The 23,868-nt window shown below is 41.7% G+C and overlaps 1 protein-coding gene across 3 annotated transcripts in view; it reads left to right on the forward strand.

The window, feature by feature from the left end:
* The first annotated feature begins 2,947 nt into the window (after positions 1-2,947).
* LOC115218510 (transcription termination factor 2) overlaps positions 2,948-23,868 on the forward strand; it is an 82,778-nt gene continuing 61,857 nt past the window's right edge. For all 3 annotated transcript variants that reach the window (XM_036508105.1, XM_036508106.1, XM_036508107.1), the window contains exons 1-5: positions 2,948-3,037; positions 12,346-12,454; positions 15,319-15,399; positions 18,984-19,056; positions 21,179-21,229. In XM_036508105.1, coding sequence (XP_036363998.1) covers positions 3,010-3,037; positions 12,346-12,454; positions 15,319-15,399; positions 18,984-19,056; positions 21,179-21,229 — 342 coding nt within the window. In that variant the 5' untranslated portion in view covers positions 2,948-3,009. The remainder of the gene's footprint in view (positions 3,038-12,345; positions 12,455-15,318; positions 15,400-18,983; positions 19,057-21,178; positions 21,230-23,868) is intronic.

Below are 23,868 nucleotides of genomic sequence, written 5' to 3' on the forward strand. Positions count from 1 at the left end.
GGACAACACTGGGTAAGCTCACAAGGAATGAAGCCAGTATGCTCCGATGGATGTGTAATGTCAGTGTGCATACTCGACAGAGTGTAAGTACCTTGAGAGAAATGTTGTACCTAAGAAGCATCAGATGTGTGCAAGAGAGATGACTGTGCTGGTATGGTATGGTGAGAATGATGAGGACAGCTGTGTGAAAAGTGCCACACCCTAGCGGTTGAGGGAACCTGAGGAAGAGGTAGACCTGGGATGAAGTGGTGAAGCACGACCTTTGAACTTTGGGCCTCACCGAGGAAATGACTAGTGACCGAGACTTTTGGAAATATGCTGTGTTTGAGAAGACCCGGCAAGCCAAATGAGACCATAATCTCGTGGCCTATGCCAGGGGCATTACCAGCCCACTTATGCATACCTTTTCCTTCTTTGGACACTAAAACTCTGCTTGCGAAAACCTGTTGAGACAAGTGAAATCAAAATCAAATTCAATGAACGGCGTCCGTGCAAGTGGGGTACAAAGAGCACCATACAAGTGTGATCATTGACAGCGGCTAACCGGCTTCCGTGACAGTGGCACTTAAAAGGCACCATTCGAGCGTGATCATTACCAGCATCGCCTTACTGGCACTTGAGCCCCGTGCTAGTAGGGTATTAAGAGCACTATCTGAGTGTGACCATTGCCAGAGCAGCTCTCTGGCCTCCGTGCCGGTGGCACGTAAAAGACATCATTCGAGCGTGATTGTTACCAGCATCGCCTTACTGTGCTGGTGGCATGTGTAAAAGATTCGAGCGAGGTCATTGCCAGTACCACCTGACTGGCCCCGTGCCAGTGGCACGTAAAAGCACCCACAACAGTCTAAGAGTGGTTGGCGTTAGGAAGGGCATCCAGCTGTAGAAACTCTGCCAGATCAAGATTGAAGCCTGGTGCAGCCATCTGGTTCGCCAGCCCTCAATCATCGTCCAACCCATGCTAGCATGGAAAGCGGACGTTAAACGATGATGAGGATATATATATATATAATGAAATTATTGTGTATAGTGCTCAGGTGCACTACAACTCATGTACAGTACATAGAATTGTGTACAAAAGTGAATAGTGTACGGGTCATAATATGCATCTGTACTCAAGTTCCACAGAAGTAAAGTTGACCTAACAAACTTAAAGAATTAGAGAAAAATGCTGCATAGAGAGGGTGGTGATATAAAATTGTCACCACCCCAAGGAATTTTAGAAGGAATACAAGAGAAGACTATCATCTACAAGGTTTATTCTATAGAGGAAAAGAAGATAGAAGTAATGGCAATAGAAAAAGCCTTAAGACCAATCTGGCAAGATATGTAATATGTTGCCAGGGGAAACAGATATGGCACAGTGGTAGTGTGTCTCAGAGTGGCAGTGAAGGCAAAGCTAATTTTGGTGACCCCATTGAGAACAGAAAGCGTGGTGCTTCTACCAATGTACCTTGCAAGGAGGGCTTCCAGATTGAGGATAGAAGGAAATCCACCAGAAATTGATGTGGCCTGGGTAGCGGCTGCTGTTCTCCTAGGCAATGAGGATGAAATAGCAGTCCTCCAGGTCATTAAGACAGAAGTAATGAACTGGAAGGGGCAGACATTGGGGTTGATTATCCCAGGATTGGTAGAGAGCTCAAAAAAATGGTGGTGACATGGTATGAAGAGTTAGGGTAGATGGCAGAATCCCTCGATGCTTCAGATGTAGCCTAAAGGGCCACATTAGAGTGGACTGCCCTTCACCAAGAGAGAACACAAGAAGAGCTAGCAGAGAAAGATGTACCAACGGAAGAGGTAAAAGATGATGTATCATGGAAAGTTGTAGAGAATAGAAGAAAAAGGAAGAAAGCGAATCAAACAGGTAAAACCCACACCTTTTCAACCTCCCCTCTCTCCACTGACACCAGACTCACCCACTCCCTTCCGACACAAAAATAAAAAGGAAAAGCGCTGACACACAGGAACCCCCAAACTGCCCCTCCCCCCAGCCAAAGAAGAAAGTTGTTTTGCGTGTGTGTTGACCGAAGGTGCAAGTGAGGAACTGATAGGGGAAGCAGTGAGTATGAAAGGCGCTGTGTCGGTTGATTTAGAGGGAGATGTGAACATTAGTGGGAGGCAAAAGGAAAGAGTGGAAAGATATAAAGGTGGGTTCACGGTGTGGAAGGTGAACATAAACATAAGCAATTTGCCGGGTGACATATTCTACACGGATCTCACAAAAAAGAGGAAAATAGACATTCTAAAATAAGCGTTCAAAGTGGAAGGAAGTAAGTGAAGTTGCTTGGAGTGGGACGAATAACTTTGTTTTCTTTGTCATTCATGTTTTGTCATACGCTTTTTCTCATTTTTTTGTAACGTTTTGTGTCCCCACATGTCTTTCTTTTGTCCCCTCTATGTTCGTCCTTAGTGGGCAATAAAAAATCAGTCATGATATACATATGTGCATGCGAGGATATCAGGTGTAGTATTGGCGAATTTCAGGAAGGATGCAATGCCTTGGCAACTAACAACTGATGCAGATAGTTCGTTCCGTATCCATATCAGCTATCTGAAAAAGAAGCACACTTTAAAGCATTAGATCAGTAATATATATACATATATATATATATATATATATATAATATATATATATATATATATATATATATATATATTTAAGTAGTTGAATGAATTATCCTAGTATGGATAATTCGGTTAACCGATACCCGGGTAGCAAATTTACGTCAGAAATCACGGTTGAAGCTACATGCCAAGGGCAGAAATCACGTGCTTTCGTGTGGAAATTTGTGTGTTTTTTGTTAAATGGTCGTTCGACTCCATTCTTTCATTTATATATATATATATATTCATTCATTCAGTTAAAAGTCATGACCATCCACCCTATAGCTGTGCACGTGTCTCTCTCCCTCCCTCTTTCTCTGAATAAATCAATTGCGAGTTACCTGCCCCTGTCCACTCGGTGCGTAATTTAAATCTTTTTCCGTCTCTCACCAGATTTCGGATCAGAAAATGGAATCCGTTTTATGTTCTGGACACAGTAAGTTTCAAAAGTATTTTAAATATTTCTATAATAGACATTTTAATTAATTTTACAAATATTTTCAAAGAGCTATGTATCGTTTTTCAAGAGCGTTTTCCCATTTATTTTCAATATTTGTTTTCCGATATGAACATGTGTGTAGTTAATTTCGTATATACACACACACACATATGTATATATATATGTATATATATATGTATATATATATATGTATATATATATATATATAAGGAATGGTAATGAAATATTTCGCGTTATCGGAGATTAGTAGACCAAACTCACGCTGGTATTCCTTAAATATTAGCATATATACTGACTGACCTGTCAATGTTTTATGTCTGTCTTATTGCGATAAATATGACAGCAAATAAACCGAGAGATATAAAATATTTAATGCAACGAAATAGTCAAGGTGTACAGTTACTATTCTATTTATCAATTTGCTTTTCCTTAAGTTTTTCTTTTATTTAATTCCAAATTACGTTCATTAAAGAGAAACTTTAGAGATCAAATGTCATCTTTGTCGTTAAAGTAGCAGTGAAGGATCGATCGGGATTGACTGCTTTGTCTATCACTTCTTCATAACATTGCTGGCCATGTACCTAAATTAAAAACCGTTTAAGAATAACTTTCCTCTGCTGACGTCTGTCTCCATATATTTTAATTTGCTTATCCAAGTAAACAGTGCAAGATCGTGTGCGTTTTTATGTAACCGTTTATCTGTCTTGAAAAATAAATTAAAGTTTGCTTCCAATAAAAATGATGATGATTTCTCTCATTTGCCATCGGGGTGTCAGATGATGGGTAGGTTACAAGAACAGTTCACAATTTGTGTGGGAGTTAACATAAAAGGTGAAGGAAAGAAAGGGAGGAGAAGGTGAAATGAGATAAAGTTATCCTTAGTATAGAAAACATGTGAACACAACTATGATGCAGACCTCCTGAAGGAGAACCTTCAGTTAGGGCCTATCAAAGAATTCTACAGATGCAGGATCACCATGACCACCTCGGATACAATCCTTCACCCAACTGTTGTTCTCCAATCTGTATGCACATGCTTAGAGTAGGTTTCACCCTAGCCATTTTTGCTACTATCCTTTACCCTTTGACAAATTCTCTGGGAAATAGAACACTTATCTTTTCATCCTCACTTTCTTTTCCAAGTAGAACTTAACAAAGTTGATGAGCGCTTGACTGAAGAGGAATGTATATTTCTTTGATCTTTTTAGCCCTGTCCACCACACAACCTCTCTTTCACTATTGCCTCTAGACAGAAGAACAATGCCAGCCCTGTCTTGGTAAAGATTGGTGGTTGGGCAAGCCTTATGATGGACTTGACGAGTAGCTGGATTCATCCTAGATACCACAACAGCTGTTTGACATAACAGCAATGCTTGGACACTGCAGTGCAGTTATTTTGCTCTGTAAATATCTTGGGCTGTCCCATTTGTGTTTATCTCAAGCTGGCAAATGCCCCTTAGTTGTTCTGCCAGGCTAAGGATTCCTGGAAGTTATCCGTAATAGTTTCTGGTTAAGAAGTCCTGAAACAGACCGGCGAGTTCATCCTTGTAAACTCCCAGGATTTCCCTGAGAACATCACTCTGACCCACCACTAGATCACTATATATTGCTAACATAGAACTTCCACTGACCACATTTCCTGACTGGTAGAGAGTGGTGAGTGCCTGATGACATTCCAGGTACCAGACACCCAATTATGCTCTTTTCTTGTCTCAGAACTACAACTTCATCAAAGATTTGAGCTACAGAAGGACATGTCTTACAAATGGGTACTACACCTGTTCAATGTCCTGGAAAATCTTCAAGTAGTGTAGCCTTAGCATGTATTTGCTCATCAGCAGCCACAGCATGCCAAGCCTGCCTTTCAGAGAGCACTGGTACCAGATAGACAACTGCCTGACCAGTTGAATGCATCCTTTCCACAGGAAGTGCCTTACAAATCTTGTATGGCATGGACTTGCCTCTCCATATGCCAAGCTGACTCTTGATTAATTTTTGCTCTAGTCAGCATTTTTAGCTCCATAGAGCAATGCTGATTACCTCAAAGTGCCTTCTGTCCAACACTGCATTGGTGACATCATCTGCATTGATTCTTCCACATCCTAGTTCATCCTTCAATCTTATTAAAGGCTTTTGATTGATCAAAATCTATCATGTTTCCACCCATGTCAGATTCCTTACTCATTCTCTCTATAATACATCACATTGAGAAGAGGTTATTGTGGATACATCTGTTTGGGATGGCACATATTTGTGTATCTCCAGTCAGACAATCGGTGATGAGTGCCAGCCTCTTTGCTAACACCTTGGCCAAAATTTTGAAATCTGCATTTAGCAGAATCATGAGTTGAAAATTATTGTAAATCTCTTTGTTTGGGTCCCTTTTCAGTAGTGCCACCACTTCTCAATTCACAGAACTGGAGATTGTTCCATTCTGCTGCTAACTGCTAAGAGTCTCCAAAGAAAACAGTTTGCCCACTAATGCATCCAACCATTGCTTCCTGTATTTCCATGGCTGTTATCAGCTTTTTGCAACACTCTACCATTCTTGCTGAAAGTTGTGACTGGCCATCAAGGCAGACACCTACATCTATTCTGCAATCTGGCTTGCTACACACCCCAAACAGTCGAATAAAATGCTTCTAAAAGCTGTGTGTATCTGGTTGGGTTCAAGGAACACATAGCCATTATCATCTCTCAAAAACTAAATTGTTGCTTTGTTTCCATGTTGTGCTTCTTCCACTCAAGCACATTGTGTCACACTTGGAAGAAAGAAAGAAGTAAACAAGCTTAGAAAAGTGGGGGGGGGGGAGAGGAAGGAAAACAAAAATTAAGATTCCTCTCAGAATTTCAAGGAAGAAGGACTGGTTACTTTCAAACCTTAACACATAAGATTTGGAGTAAAGGGTAGAATCGCTACCATGAAAAAATGAGACGTAGCTGTGTGCATAAGAAGATCAATTTGCAATCATGTGATTTTGGGTTCAATCCCGTTCGGCAGCAGCTTTAGCAAGCATTTTCTACTCTAGCACCAGGTTAACCAATAGAGGGAATCTGTGCAGAAGCCCATTGTATATACACACACACACACACACATATATATATATAAGGCGCATGGCTCAGTGGTTAGAGCGTCGAGCTTACGATCGTGAGGTTGTGAGCTCGAATCCCGGACCGGGCTGCGTGTTGTGTTCTTGAGCAAGGCACTTTATTTCACGTTGCTCCAGTTCACTCAGCTGTAGAAATGAGTTGCGGCGTCACTGGTGCCAAGCTGTATCGACCTTTGTCTTTCCCTTGGATAACACTGGTGGCGTGGAGAGGGGAGGCTGGTATGCATGGGCGACTACTGGTCTTCCATAAACAACCTTGCCCGGACTTGTGTCTAGGAGGGTAACTTTCTAGGTGCAATCCCATGGTCATTCATGACCGAAGGGGGTCTTTACCCTTTATATATATATATATATACAGGGGTTGGACAAAATAATGGAAACGCCTAGCATCATAGTATCGTAATTTTGAAATATCTATAAAACCATCAAAAGCTTGTTTATTTTTATGCTTTTTGATTTATTATTAGTGTTGCTTAAGATGTTTTGCTAAAATTGCTGTTTCTTTTCAGATATCATGAGAAAAAAGTATTTAAAATTCATTAAAATGATAGATCTATCGGACTTTCAAAGGGGTCAAATTGTTGGTGCTTGAATGGCAGGCACTAGCGTAACGCAAAACAGCTGAAATGTTTGGTGTATCAAGAGGTATTGTCTCGAAAGTAATGATAACCTTTGAGAAAGAGGTCAAAAAATCTTCTCATTGAAACAAAACTCTGGAAGAAAACCAAACTTTCAGATAGGGACCATTGGACTCTTACGCAAATTGTTAGAAAGGATCACAAAAGTGCAGCTTCCAAAATTACTGCAGAGCTTAATGACCACCTCAAGAAGCCAGTTTCCACAAAAACTGTTTGCCAGGAGCTGCACAAAGCTGGATTTCATGAAAGGTCTGCAATCAGAAAATCACTACTTTCAAAAACAAATGTTGCAAAGTGTTTCGAGTGGAGTAAAAACCTACAGATTTGGTCCCTAGAGCAGTGGAAGAATGTTATTTTCTCAGATGAGTCGCGTGTGGAGGCAGCAAAAAGAAGCATTTGACCCAGACTGCCTTCTTCCAACTGTTAAACGTGGAGGAGGATCTGTGATGATCTGGGGGAGGGGGGCTATATCTTGGAAATCCACTGGCCTAATGGTTTCCCTTCATGGCAGAATTAATAATCAAGACTATTTAAGCATTTTATTTGATCAAATTCATCCTATGGTTGCGGAATTGTTTCCAGAGGGAAACGCAATCTTTCAGGATGATAATGCACCAATTCACACAGATAAATGTGTTATTGAATGGCTCGAGGAACATTCTAGTGAAGTTGAACATCTTATCTGGCCACCACAGTCCCCAGATCTCAATATTATTGAATATTTATGGTGCATTTTAGAAAAGCAAGTAAGGAGTTGATATCCTCCACCATCACCACTACCAGAACTGGAGACTGTTTTAGCTGAAGAATGGACAAAAATTCCTCTGGAAACAATTAAAACTTTGTATGAGTCTATACCTCATAGAAATTGAGCTGTAATTACTGCCAAAGACGGTCTTACCCCATATTAAAATAAATTGCTTAAAATTTTAAGGTGTTCCCATTATTTTGTCCAACCCCTGTATATATATATATATTATATATATATATATATATATATATTTATAACATATTAGGGAATAACAAGTATTCCAGGTTGTCAGGAAGTTAATTAATTTACATGAGGGTATCCTGAAATTGTAGTTGCTTATCTATTGGTAAATATCCCAAATTTGTAATAATATATATATATATATATATATATATATATATATATATATATATATATATATATGTACATACATACATACATCATCATCATCATCATTTAACGTCCGCTTTCCATGCTAGCATGGGTTGGACGGTTCAACTGGGGTCTGGGGAGCCCGAAAGCTGCACCAGTCCAGTCAGATCTGGCAGTGTTTCTACAGCTGGATGCCCTTCCTAACGCCAACCACTCCGAGAGTGTAGTGGGTGATTTTATGTGCCACCGACACAGGTGCCAGACGAGGCTGGCAGACGGCCACGCTCGGATGGTGTTTTTTTATGTGCCACCAACACAGGTGCCAGACGAGGCTGGCAGACGGCCACGCTCGGATGGTGTTTTTATGTGCCACCGACACAGGTGCCAGACGAGGCTGGCAGACGGCCACGCTCGGATGGTGTTTTTTTATGTGCCACCGACACAGGTGCCAGATGAGGCTGGCAAACGGCCACGATCGGATGGTGCTTGTTACGTGCCCACAGCACGGAGGCCAGTCGATGCGGTACTGGCTACGGCCACGTTCGGATGGTTTTCTTATGTGCCACGTGCCACCGGCACTGGTATCACAAAGATACAAATTCCATTGATGTTCATCTATTTTGATTTGTTTTGATTTGATTTTCACTTGCCTCAACAGGTCTTCACAAGTGTCACAAGAAGGAAGGTATGCACAGGTGGACTGACTACGTCCCAGGTAGGGGCCATGGGTTATGGCCTGACTAGTCTTGCCGGGTCTTCGGATGGTGTTTTTATGTGCCACCGACACAGGTGCTAGATGAGGCTGGCGAACGGCCACGATCGGATGGTGTTTGTCATGTGCCCACCGCACTGACTACGGCACTGATGGATTTCTTGTGTGCCACAGGCACTGGTACCACAAGATACAAATTCCATTGATGTTCATCTATTTTGTCTATTTTGATTTGATTTGATTTTCACTTGCCTCAACCGGTCTTCACAAGTGTCACAAGAAGGAAGATATGCACAGGTGGACTGACTAGTCTTGCCGGGTCTTCGGAAGGTGTTTTTATGTGCCACCGACACAGGTGCCAGATGAGGCTGGCGAACGGCCATGATCGGATGGTGTTTGTTACGTGCCCACAGCACGGAGGCCGGTCGATGCGGAACTGGCTACGGCCACGTTCGGATGGTTCTCTTGTGTGCCACCGCCACTGGTACCACAAAGTGTGTGCCACCGGCACTGGTACCACAAAGATACAGATTCCATTGATGTTCATCTATTTTGATTTGTTTTGATTTGATTTTCACTTGCCTCAACAGGTCTTCACAAGTGTCACAAGAAGGAAGGTATGCACAGGTGGACTGACTACGTCCCAGGTAGGGGCCATGGGTTATGGCCTGACTAGTCTTGCCGGGTCTTCGGATGGTGTTTTTATGTGCCACCGACACAGGTGCTAGATGAGGCTGGCGAACGGCCACGATCGGATGGTGTTTGTCATGTGCCCACAGCACGGAGGCCAGTCGATGCGGTACTGGCTACGGCCACTTTCGGATGGTTTTCTCTTGTGTGCCACCGGCACTGGTACCACAAAGATACAAATTCCATTGATGTTCATCTATTTTGATTTGTTTTGATTTGATTTGATTTGATTTTCACTTGCCTCAACAGGCCTTCACAAGTATCACAAGGAGGAAGGTATGCACAGGTGGACTGACTACGTCCCAGGTAGGGGCCATGGTTTATGGCCTGACTAGTCTTGCCGGGTCTTTGGAAGGTGTTTTTATGTGCCACCGACACAGGTGCTAGATGAGGCTGGCGAACGGCCACGACCGGATGGTGTTTGTTATGTGCCCACAGCACGATGGCCAGTGATGCGGTACTGACTACGGCCATGTTCGGATGGATTCTTGTGTGCCACCGGCACTGGTACCACAAGCGGTACTGACTACTTTTTATGTGCCACCGACACAGGTGCTAGATGAGGCTGGCGAACGGCCACGACTGGATGGTGTTTGTTATGTGCCCACAGCACGATGGCGAGTGATGCGGTACTGACTACGGCCACGTTCGGATGGATTCTTGTGTGCCACCGGCACTGGTACCACAAGCGGTACTGACTACGGCCACGTTCGGATGGATTCTTGTGTGCCACCGGCACTGGTACCACAAGGATACAAATTCCATTGATGTTCATCTATTTTGATTTGTTTTGATTTGATTTGATTTTCACTTGCCTCAGCAGGTCTTCACAAGTGTCACAAGAAGGAAGGTATGTACAGGTGGACTGACTACGTCCCAGGTAGGGCCCACGGGTTATGACCTGACTAGTCTTGCTGGGTCTTCGGATGGTGTTTTTATGTGCCACCATGTTCCCACAGCACGGAGGCCAGTCGATGCGGTACTGGCTACGGCCACGTTCGGATGGTTTTCTTGTGTGCCACAGGCACTGGTACCACAAAGATACAAATTCCATTGATGTTCATCTATTTTGATTGATTTTCACTTGCCTCAGCAGGTCTTCACAAGTGTCACAAGAAGGAAGGTATGCACAGGTGGATCGACTACGTCCCAGGTAGGGGCCACGGGATATGGCCTGGCTAGTCCTGCCGGGTCCTCTCATGCACAGCACACTTCCATAGGACTCGGTCTTCAGTCATTTCCTTGGTGAGACCTAAGGTTCGAAGGTCGTGCTTCACCACCTCGTCCCAGGTTTTCCTGGGTCTACCTCTTCCACAGGTTCCCTCAACTGCTAGGGTGTAGCACTTTTGCACACAACTATCTTCAGCCATTCTCGTCACATGACCATACCAGCGCAGCCGTCTCTCTTGCACACCACAACTGACACTTCTTAGGTTCAACTTTTCTCTCAAAGTACTTACACTCTGACGATTATGAACACTGACATTACACATCCATCGGAGCATACTGGCTTCATTTCTTGCAAGCTTACGCATATCCTCAGCTGTCACGGCCCATGTTTCACTACCATGTAGCATGGCTGTACGTACACACGCATCATATAGTCTGCCTTTTACTCTTAGCGAGAGGCCTTTTGTCACCAGCAGGGGTAAGAGCTCTCTAAACTTTGCCCAGGCTATTCTTACTCTAGCAGTTACACTTTCAGCACACCCACCCCCGCTACTGACTTGGTCTCCTAGGTAGCGGAAGCTATCAACTACTTCTAGTTTGTCTCCCTGGAACGTGGTAGAAGTTGGTCTCTGCACATTTCCAGTGTTTATTTCTCCTGAGCATCTGCCACAGACAAAAACTATTTTCTTAGTTAGCCTTCCTTTGACATTGCTGCACCTCTTATGTGTCCATAGCTTACACTTGGTGCACCTTATAGAGTTTCTACCTACACATATATATATATATTACATATACATACATATATATATATATTACATATACATACATATATATATATATATATTACATATGTCTAAAACTTGTGGACATGCTTAAAAAATACAAAAAACATCATAGCATGCTTGACTTTCGGAAATATTTGTTTATGCTGAGAATTGCTGAACCATGGAATAAACTACCTTGATCAGTTGTTAGCAGCTGAGATACTACATCCTTCAAAATTTCCATGCTTCTTGAAATTTACCAACACTTCACCTGATGTCCCCCGCTGTTTCTTTTCTTTTCCTTTTTTCTTAAGACTTTTTCACCGTTCACTTCCTATGCATATTGTATATGCTGTTCATGCATATATATGTGTATGTGTGTTTATATATATATATATGTGTGTGTATATATATGTATATATGTCGCTTTACTAGCATGTGAAAAGACATTCGAGCAAGGTCATTGCCAGTGCTGCTGGACTGGCTCCCATGCAGGTGGCACATAAAAAACACCATTTCACCATAGCCGTTGCCAGTACCACCAGACTGGCCCTCGTGCCGGTGGCACGTAAAAGCATCTATTACACTCTCGGAGTGGTTGGCATTAGGAAGGGCATCCAGCTGTAGAAACTCTGCCAGATCAGATTGGAGCCTGGTGCAGCCATTTAGTTCGTCAGTCCTCAGTCAAATCGCCCAACCCATGCTAGCATGGAAAGTAGACGTTAAATGATGACAATGATGGTAATGATGATGATGATGATATATATATATATATATATATAAGACAAGGCATACATAATGGTCATTACATATTTTTCTTTATTGTAGTAAATTTGACTTTCCCTTGTTTTGCATATTACTCTGTGCAAAACCCAGTGTGACTGGAGCACAATGATGGATTTACAATATAGAATGGTGATGAACCTTGGGCCCTGCCACAAGAATATGTGGAGTTCTTTACTAACCTAACCAATATTGATAGTCTGGTGTACTAACAGAAAGCTTATAAAGTATTGATAACCCATCACGAATCTCTCTCCCTCTCTCTTTTCAATTATTTCCTTTTAATATTTGCAGAAAAAGAATGTTACCTGAAAACAGGAGGAAAACCTGGCCCTAATTTCAAAAGGAGTTTTTATGTGTGTAGCGTACGCGAGTCTCGTTGTGACTTTGTTCAACCTGTCAGGTAAGTCATCGGAGTTACTTAAAAATCTTATATTTCATTATCTTTTTTGCTTGTCAGTCTTTGTGGTATTAAGGTACTGGTTTAGTTTAGTCTCAGTCATAATTCCAATTCCTTTATAGTAAAATGGAATCCTTCTCAATGTTGCTGTGATTTTTTTTCTGTCTCTGTGTCTTTATCTGTCAGTCTGTCTCACTACTGTATTATAAGATCTATTTATTTGTTGTGTCAACCTAATAGCTTATATGTACAATCTCTCTCTCTCTCTCTCTCTCTCTCTCTCTAATCACAAATGAAACCCATACCCATACAATGACAAAACTCCCCCATACCCTATTTACACCTACATAGTAATCCCAATATATTCTTCCATACATGGACGCAAGTGCGTGAAGCACATGAACATAATTAGTACGTACAACCCCTAATACACACTAATATATACGTATCAAGCTCGACCTCCACAGTGATAAGTTTACACACAATCACAACCAGATGGGTGAATTGCAAAACCAGTGAATGCTCACACATACGGGCGCGATTACATTGTTGCATATATCGAGCCAAAATAGTATGCATATGTACATGTGAGGGGTACACGTAAATGAAGTGAGCGTGTACCCCCTGTATTTATACCCGTGCGTGAATATACACATGGAGACTAATTTTTGAGTGGTGTTCGTTTTGCCACGTGAATAACCGGGTGGTGGACTAGCGTTGCTTGGAATGTGAATGGAATAGTGTAGTAGTGAGGTAGGCATAGAGAATGGGATTGGGTTACTGCAAGTTGTTTGTTAGAGATGCTAAGGTGAGTTAAAGCTCATAAATGTATATAATGTTTTTTGTGGGTGTGTAAGTATTGTTGTATATGTCGAGTTTAGTGAGTATGTATAGGCGTATATGTGAGGGAGTATATGTATCTTTTGTGTGTGAGTGTTTTGCGTGTGAGTGTGTGTTTTGTGTGTGAATGTGTATATGGGTTTGTTATTTAGGTTTTGGGATGTATGTGTTAATTTGTCTGTGTGGGGAGGGAGTGGGTTTTGGTGTATATTGAGGTTTATAAGTTAGTATACGTATGTGTATAAGTCGTGAGTCTGTGGTTTACGTGTGTGTATTTGTGTGTGAATGTTTAGGTTAGGGGGTTTACTTTATAGGTTTGTTATAGAGTTTAGTAAAGGGAGATTTTATCGTTATATGTTTTTAAGAGTTTTGTTTTATCATGGTTTTTTTAGGGAATTCGTGGTAATTAGTCTATATTTTCGATATGGATTATATATAGGTTATATATGGATTATATACTTATATTTTTTCATTTATACTTTAATTATTTAAAAGTATTATTTTTATATTTTAAAATTTTGATTTTTTAGATTGGAAGTCCACCTGAAGATTGTCGATCAAGACAAGAAACGATTGTAGTGGCAGTTTTTTTGACTATTTATTAAATTTTATGTATTGATTAAGTCTTTCCTTGTTTGTTTTGCAAAATAGTGGTTTTGTCTCAAATAATATTTTATATATATATATATATATATAATCATCATCATCATCATCATCATCATTTAATGTCTGTGTTCCATGCTGGCATGGGTTGGATGGTTTGACTGGGCTGGCACACTGGAAGGCTGCACAAGACTCTAGTCTGATATGGCATGATTTTCTATGGCTGGATGCCCTTCCTATTGCCAACCACTCCAAGAGTGTAATGGGTGCTTTTACGTTCCACCGGTACAAGTACCATTTGCACGACACCAGGGTGTGTTTACGTGCCTCCAGCACGGGTGCCAATTTGCATGACACTGATATCTGCCATAACTGTGAATTTACTCAGCTTGATGGGTCTTCTTCTCAAGCACGACATAATGCCAGAGGTCTCAGTCATTGCTTCCGTGAGGCCCAACACTCGAAAGGAACTCAACCACTTTGCCTTCATGAGGCCCAACCCTCAAAGCAGCTCTAATGTAATAAATATTGTTAAATACATATACTAATGTATATGTTACCAGCGTTGCCTTATTGGCACTTGTGCCAGTGGCACGTGAAAAAACATTCGAGTGAGGTTGTTGCCAGTGCCACTAGACTGGCTCCTGTGCAGGTGGCACGTAAAAAACACCATTTGAGTGTGGCCATTGCCAGTACCGCCTAACCGGGCCTTGTGCTGGTGGCACGTAAAAGCACCCACTACACTCTCAGAAGGGCATCTGGCTGTAGAAACTCTGCCAGATCAGATTGGAGCTTGGTGCAGCCTTCTGTCAAATCGTCCAACCCATGCTAGCATGGAAAGCAGACTTTAAATGATGATGATGATGATGATGATGATGCTTTGTGTATTTTCTGGTGGCTGCAATGGCATAGCAGAGTGTATAATTCTCATGTCACCTTTTATTCAGTCGTGATTGAGCTAACCATCATCATTCAGTCAGTCAAGACTGAGATAGAACTAAACATAATCATCATCATTCAGTCAGGATTGAGGTAGAGCTAAATATCATCATCATCAGTCACCACCAATCGTCAACCATCACCAATTATCATTCAATCAAGACTGAACTAGAACTAATCATCATTCAATCAAGATTGAGGCAGAACTAAATATTATCAACTATCATCATCATTCATCAATCATCATTCAAGCAAGACTGAGCAGGAACTAAACCTTATAATCATCATCAATTATCATTCAATCAAGATTGGGGTAGAACTAAATATCATCATTACCTACAATCTTCAACTATCATCATCAACTGTCATTCAATCGAGACAGAACTGGAGCGAAATATGATTATCACTACTACTGCCACTACAACCCCCTCCTTCATCTACATCCCGCTTAAAGATGACGATAATTTTCTTCCTTTTCTTTCCAGCGTAACTCCTAGAAACTGTGATAAACATCCATCAGCTATTGTTGAGTTGCAGGCCATTTGTCGCAAAGATGGCGAAAACCGGTAAATGTTTCCCTCCTGTTTATTCTATCAATTAATGTTGCGTGCATTTAATGGTTATCACACGAATACATGAACATTGAAGAAATATTAAAGTATTGGATATATTCTGGCAGCATTATTAATAGCAGAACTGGCAGAATTGTTTGCACATGAGGCAAGTTGCTTAGCAACATTTTGTCCATTTGTACATTAAAATTCTGCTGATGTTGACTTTGGCTTTCATCCTTTTAGGGTTGATAAAATAAGTACCTATTTCTTTACTACCCACAAGGAGCTAAACACAGAAGGTACAAACAAGGACAGACAAACGGATTAAGTCGATAATATCGACCCCAGTGCATAACTGGTACTTATTTAATCGACCCCGAAAGGATGAAAGGCAAAGTCAACCTTGGCGGAATTTGAACTCAGAACATAGCAGCAGACGAAATACCGCAAAGCATTTCGCCCCGTGTGCTAACGATTCTGCCAGCTCGCCGCCTTCATGATAAAACAAGTACCAGTTGAGCACTGGGGTTGATGTAATCAACTTATTCCTTCTCCCTGAAATTGCTGGCCTTGTGCCAAAATTTAAAACCAGTATACTCTTGCAGGGAATGCATATATAAGTGTATTGGGTTGGAAAGAAGGTCTTGTCATATCTTTGACGTATCATTTTGGAGGTACTTTTTCAATATTTACAGTAAAGTAAAAAATTTTATATTCTACTGTTTCCTTGTTTCTTTGTAGATTACTTTATACTACAGTGGTTCAATTCATACCAATTTTACCCTTTTAAAATGAAATTAGGTTAGTCCTATGTCAGACACTTCATGCTGTACAAATTCCTTTGGAGCTCTTCACCAAAGGAAGCAGCAAGAAAAATTCATTCTGTTTATGGAAATGAAGCATTAATTGTCTGGTTATGCCAACAAGGATTTGGTCAGTTTGGCTTTTGGAAAATTTTTTTCTTGCAAACTCTCTTTAATCTGGAGAGCCAAGTTCTACCCACAGTGAACTTCTGGAAACAATAGCTGGAGAAAATTTGAAGCAAAATGCACAAGAATTAGAGAACCAGTCAGTTCAGGTTACACTTCGATTGTAAAATATTTTCAGGAACTAAGAAAAGTGTTAAACTTGTTCAGTGGGTTCCTCATTATGTGAGTGCTTCTCAGCTCAAAGAGCTACTGCCTGCTTCTCATCGAAGAATAGACTTGCTACTAAAGCTTTCATGGATATAATCATAACAGATGGAAAGTGGGTTCTCTATAATTACTTCCAGTGAAAACAAGAATGGTTAGTAATCAGTGTAAAAGAGGAATTCACAGACAAGGACTACAGCCAGAAAATGTTTATGTTCTGTGTTTGTATTTTGCTTGTTTTTGTCAGTAGACTGCGGCCATGCTGGGGCACTGCCTTGAAGGACTTTAGTTGAACAAATTGATCCTAGTACTTATTTGTCTTTCCTTAATCCTTTAGTATTCGGATTATTCTGTCAAATGTAATGCTTATTGATTCACATTGATTTGAATTAATCATGTATTATCTTGTAGCTTTGATTTTTTTTTCCAATGACATTATCAAGTAGATGTGAGAGAGGCCAGATCCAATCAGTTTGAACATAAAACAGGTGAAAAATTTTGGGGTGGATGTGGCCGGTTTAAATGCTAAAGGGTAAAAGCTTGGTAGTTATTCTATCAGTTTCTTTTGCCAAACTGCTAAGTTACAGGGATGTAAACACACCAACACTGGTTGTCAAGTGGTAATGGGACACACACACAGCCAAGAGTGAAGCAGAAAGGGAGAAGTTTGCCAATGTTCTGCAGTGTGAGGACTAGCAGTTTGAAGTGTTTTGGCTTGCAGAACTGTGTGCCAGGGAAAATTGTGATGCCGTGGGAGAGAAGTGTATTCATAGTGATGTGGGTTATGGCCTAATCACCCATATAGTTAACCAGGTTGCACACGAGGGAGTCATACTGGTGTAGCAGCATCATAGTCAACTGTTACAAAGGTAAAGGCAACGCCTTAGACAGAAATAATTACAGAAGTATCAAACTGTTAGATCAGGCAATGAAAGTTACAGAGAGGGTCTTAGTCCAACTAATTAGGAAGTGAGTTAGTCTAGATGGGATGCAGTTTGGTTTTGTGCCAGGAAAAAACACCACTGATGCTATATTTCTGGTAAGGCAGCTGCAGGAGAAGTACCTAGCCAAAAATAAACCTCTGTACTTGGCTTTTGTTGACATGGAGAAAGCCTTTGACAGGGTTCCCCATTCCCTTATCTGGTGGTCAGTGTGGAAATTAGGGATAGAGGAGTAGCTAGTGAGAGCTGTACAAGCCATGTAGAACTCAAGAGATTCTGCTGAGAGCCAAATGACAGTTGGCAACAAGCCACTAGTGACGAATTCAGGGTACAAGTAGAGGTTCACCAAAGATCAGTCCTCAGTCCGCTTTTGTTCATCATAGTTCTCCAAGCAATAACAGAGGAATTTAAGACAGGCTGCCACTGAGAGCTGCTCTATGCTGATCACCTTGTTCTCATAGCCTAATCACTTCAGAACTAGGAGAAAAATGTCAAGTGTTGAAGCCAGGTCTAGAATTAGAAGGTCTTGGAATTAATCTAGCAAAAACCAAAGTCTTAGTATGGAGGAAAGTGGACAGATCACAAATCCCTTCAGATAGATGGCCCTACTTGAGCTGTAGAAAAGGCGTAGGCAGGAACAAAATGTAGCTGGTGCAAGCTATGGATACATAAGGGGTGCAGCGATAACAGAGGAATGTTAACAGGAAAAATAGTCTTTGTGTATGGCAGATGTACAGGTACAGTAAACATTACAAATGTACAGAAAATAGACTCCATCATATGCTGGTGTGGAAAACTAGAAGTAGTTGGTAGCTTCCGGTACCTAGGTGACTAAGTCAGTAGTAGAGGTGGATGCTCCAAAGGCGTAGCTGCTAGAATAAGAATAGGCTGGGCAAAGTTCAGAGAGCTTCTACCTCTTCTGTTGGTAACAAAGGGCCTCTCCTTCAGAATGAAAGGCAGTCTGTATAATACCTGTGTGTGAACAGTCGTGCCATAGGACATGTGAAGGGTTGAAAGAAATGAAGCCAGTATGCTTCAGTGGATGTGCAATATCTGTGCATGTACAACAGTGTAAATGTCTTGAGACGAAAACTGGGCATAAGAGGCATCAGATTTGATATGCAAGAGAGACAAATGCACTGGTATGGTCATGTGATGCATATGGATGAGGACAGCTGTGTGGAGAGGTGCTGAACTCTAACTGTGGAGGGAACCTGTGGTAGAATTAGACCCAGGTGATGAAGCACGGTCTTTGAATGTTGGGCCTAACAGAGGTGATGACAAGTGACTGAGAGTTTTGGCGATATGCTGTGCTTGAGAAGACTCGTTAAGACAGGTGAAATCATAGTCATGATTGTTAATGAAACTGTAATTGTGGCTGAAAACAGAAGCAAAAATACCCACCTATGCACACACGCACACACACACACGCACACACGCACACACACACTCACACACATTTGTGTGTATATGTACATTCATCCATTTACATTATTTTCTTATATTGGTTTCTTTCTCACAGGTGTTACTTCCGATGTCATCAAAAAAAGGAAGGAACAGACTGGTGTGGTTTTAAGATAAGAAAAGCTCTGCAGGTAACATCAATTTATCATCGTCATTTAATGTTTGTGTTCCATACTGGCACGAGTTGGATGGTCCAAGAGGATCCAACTAGCTCAAGGTCTGTGTTGGTCTTCAGTGTCTGCTTTGGTAAGGTTTCTGCAGTTGAATGCCTTTCCCAATGTTACCAACAAGGCATTCATGACAAATGACAAATGACTGCCTTTATGGAGACCTGCCAAAAGTTAGCAAGATCAAGCAAAGATGGCTGCAACAACCTGGTCACTGCAGGTGTTACCCTGAACTGGAAGCATCCAATTTAGTCTTGAGGAACCCACTTACATCAACAACTTGATTGCAGACACTGGCCTGGAATGTGTCCAGGACATAGAGGCAGTGATGATGGAGCGAGAAGTGTGGCAGGTAGACTTTGTTGCTGTGACCCGAGTTGGAACCTGGCAATAATGATAATATTAATAATAATAATAATAAATGCCCTGATGCAGTACCAGGCAGTGGCTCTCATGGCTTCTGAAAATTCTAACTGGGCCCCACCTGCAAGGTCATGTGCTGTTTATCTTGATATGAGATCACAATGTCGCGCACATATGGTTGTGATGCATGTGCCTAGTGTATCCTTATCAGATGAGTAGTCATGATGGGTATACTGGGCTTCGTATATTTTACCCGAGTGTCACTTTGATGGCATGCACTGCTCTCTCACTCAATAATAATAATAATAATAATAATGCTACCAGGTGTTTTTTTTTTTTTGTGCCACCAGCACAAGTGAGGTAACCGTGCATCTTGCAAGACTATAAAACTCAAGAGAAGGGGCAGCCTAATGCAAGGAGATGAGGAGTTAAAGTATGAAAGAAGCAGGGAGGAGCAGAGCAGGGTCTTGTAGAGAAGTTCAATGGCTGTTTACATTTAGTAAAGTGTGTGAGAATGATGAGTGGGACATCGTCATCATTTGTTTCCCATGCTAAAATGGATCAGATGGTTTGACTGGGGTTGGTAAACTGGAGAGCTGCACTGGGATTTAGTCTGATATGTCTTGGTTTCTACAGATGGATGCCCTTTTTAACACCAACCACTCCACAGTGTGTAGTGGGTGACATTCATGTGCCACAGGTGCAGGTGCCTTTTACACGTCACTGTCACTGGTGCCTTTCATATGTCACTGGCACTGGTGCCTTTCAAGTCCCTGGCACAGGTGCCTTTTATGTCACCAGCACTGGTCACGACTTTGCTTTCACTTAGCTTGATGTGTCTTCTCAGGCATAGCAGCAAATCACCAAAGGTCTCTGTCACTTGTCATCACCTCCATGAGACACAACATCCAAAGATCATACTTCCCCACCTTGCCCCATTCCTTCCTGAGTCTGCCTCTTCCACAAGTTACCTCCACATTTAGAGATCAACACTTCATTACGCAGCTCTCCTCCTCAAATAAAGGTGATGAGGTATCCAGGCAGTTACCTCCAAACTTATACAATGCTCCTGAACCCTCTCGCATTCAGATTATTCTGGCAAATGTAATGCTTATTCCTTCACGCTGTTTTCAATTAATCATGCATTATCTCATAGCTTTGAGATTTCAACAATGTATTTGATTTGAATGGCATTGCTAGGTAGGTGTGAGAGGCCAGATCTGGCCTTTTTGAACCTAAAGCAGGAAGAAAATTTGGGGCTGGATATCATCATCATCATCATCATCGTCGTTTAACGTCCGTTCTCCATGCTAGCATGGGTTGGACGGTTCGACCGGGGTTCTGGGAAGCCAGAAGGCTGCACCAGGCTCCAGTCTAATTTGGCAATGTTTCTACAGCTGGATGCCCTTCCTAACGCCAACCACTCCGTGAGTGTAGTGGGTGCTTTTTACGTGCCACCTGCACAGGTGCCAGGCGGGGCTGGCAACGGCCACGGTCAGATTGGTGTATTTTATGTGCCACCGGCACGGAAGCCAGACGGGCGGTGCTGGACCAATTTAAATGCTGAAGGGTTGAATTGATAGACTACTGACGAAATAGGTGTCAGGTCACCGGCTTTAGACTTGGCCCGCTTCTTAATGGCTGTTTTTAAATCCTTGCTTACCTTTTACAGTGTTCTTTGAGAGTGGAAACGGAGCATTAATTAGGGATCTTATTCTTCCAGGGAAATGAGAAACCCGTCAAGAGTAATAAAGAAGCAAAGCCATCATCCAAGGTAAGGATTGTTTATTAAACGAACATCTTTTATGTTTAATAACTTGTTTCAGCCATTTGACTGCAGCCATGCTGGGGGCATTGCCTTGAAGGGTTTTAGTCAAACAAATTGACCCCAGGACTTATTTTTTAAGCTTAGTACTTATTCTGTTGGTTTCTTTTGCCAAACTGATTGTAAACTCACTGACACTGGTTGTCAAGTGGTGGAGGACAAACGCACACATGCATGTACACACACACACACACATACACACACACACAATATCCATCATCATCATCATCATTTAACGTCCGCTTTCCATGCTAGCATGGGTTGGACGGTTCAACTGGGGTCTGGGGAGCCCGAAGGCTGCACCAGGCCAGTCAGATCTGGCAGTGTTTCTACAGCTGGATGCCCTTCCTAACGCCAACCACTCCGAGAGTGTAGTGGGTGATTTTATGTGCCACCGACACAGGTGCCAGACGAGGCTGGCGAACGGCCACGCTCGGATGGTGTTTTTTATGTGCCACCGACACAGGTGCCAGACGAGGCTGGCAGACGGCCACGATCGGATGGTGTTTGTTACATGCCCACAGCACGGAGGCCAGTCGATGCGGTACTGGCTACGGCCACGTTCGGATGGTTTTCTTGTGTGCCACCGGCACTGGTACCACAAAGATACAAATTCCATTGATGTTCATCTATTTTGATTCTCACTTGCCTCAACAGGTCTTCACAAGTGTCATAAGAAGGAAGGTATGCACAGGTGGACTGACTACGTCCCAGGTAGGGGCCACGGGTTATGGCCTGACTAGTCTTGCCGGGTCTTCGGATGGTGTTTTTATGTGCCACCGACACAGGTGCCAGATGAGGCTGGCGAACGGCCACGATCGGATGGTGTTTGTTACGTGCCCACAGCACGGAGGCCAGTCGATGTGGTACTGACTACCGCCACGTTCGGATGGTTTTCTTGTGTGCCACCGGCACTGGTACCACAAAGATACAAATTCCATTGATGTTCATCTATTTTGATTTGTTTTGATTTGATACACAAACACACACACACATACATACATACATATATCTGAATAAAAGGCACACTCTAAAGCAGGATTTCTCTATCATTTTTTATCTATGGACCCCCTTGATTACTATTTTATTCTGGTGGGCCCCTGTTGCCATTAAATGTTTAATAACTAGTTTCATAGAAACTTCTTTCAAGATTCCTATTTGGTTTTTCACACATTGACTTGTGAAGGTTGAACCATGTATAATGTTAGAGAAAGAAACCCAGCTGTTTCTTGCAATACATACCAATCCATACATCTAAAGCAAATTTTTTTCAGGGTCCCTTAAAATACTATTGTGGATCCCAATTTACTATTTTGCTCTGTGGACCCCAAAAAATCTTATATGAGCTCCAGTTGAGTGACCAGTTTCGCATCCATCAAAGCTGCAGCCTTATGGACAGCTCATCAGTCTCTATACAAAGACAAGTTTAACTTTTCACTAATGAGTGAGTCAGTGTAGTTAAGGAATATACTCATCAAGAATTATTAAAAAGCACCCACTACGCTCTTGGCATGGTTGGTGTTAAGAAGGGCATCCAGCTGTAGAAACCTTGCCTGATCAGATTGGAGCCTGGTCCAGCCTCCTCGCTTGCTAGTCCTCAGTCAAACTGTCTAACCTATACCTCCATTTTAAGTGCTGCAAAATTGGGATTCTCTGTTTGCTGATTAAGCTCCATGAGATAGATTCCTATTTCCCAATACTGACTTGTCTAGGAGAGGCAGACCGTCCTCACCAATGTTAGAACTTTCTTTCGCTGATGTCTGTTTGACCAATTGACCGTAACATTTTTCCACTCCTGAAAGATGAAGAGTTAAACTTGTCTATAGAACCTGATGAGCTGTCCACAAGGCTGTGGCTTTTGTGGATGCAATACCATTGGTCGCTCTATGACCAGACTCTAACTTCACTGATTTAATATACATATATCTATCTATATATATATATACATATATATATATGAATTTATATAAGTAAGGATAAGATCGATATTTAAATACCGATCTTATCAGGTGGCCAGCATGGGAATAAAAACCTTCTAAGGTAATAATTATTTAAATTATAATTTAGGGTATCTAAGAGATACCACCACGCTGGAAACAGCTGTCAAAACTTGACTCTAAAACCACATTAAGTGTTCATACAGCACCAGGAGGGAAGACAAAGAGACAAAATAAACTAGCAAAAAAATTACTGGATAATTCCAGATCCCGGATTTCTGACTCTGCATAAGAAAAGCTTTGCTTCATCAGTGGAATATACACAGATAGTAACATAAATACACACACACACATACACATACACATATATATATATATATATTTACATACATACAACATACGATATACTTACACATACAAACGTATATATACATATATATGCACGTATGCACACGACCAGTTTACATTGCCTGCCTATATATATATGTATATATGTATATATATAATGGGAAGCTTTATGAAAATAAACAAAAGACGAAGGCAGGTGGAGTACAAACAAACAATTGTATTAGTATGGCGCCCAGGAATATAAATAAAACAAGTCTTTTACGTTTCGAGCCTACGCTCTTCGACAGAAAGATACACAGAAAA

The sequence above is a fragment of the Octopus sinensis genome, linkage group LG13 (assembly GCF_006345805.1).
Source record: "Octopus sinensis linkage group LG13, ASM634580v1, whole genome shotgun sequence".
NCBI classification, from domain to species: Eukaryota; Metazoa; Mollusca; class Cephalopoda; order Octopoda; family Octopodidae; genus Octopus; species Octopus sinensis.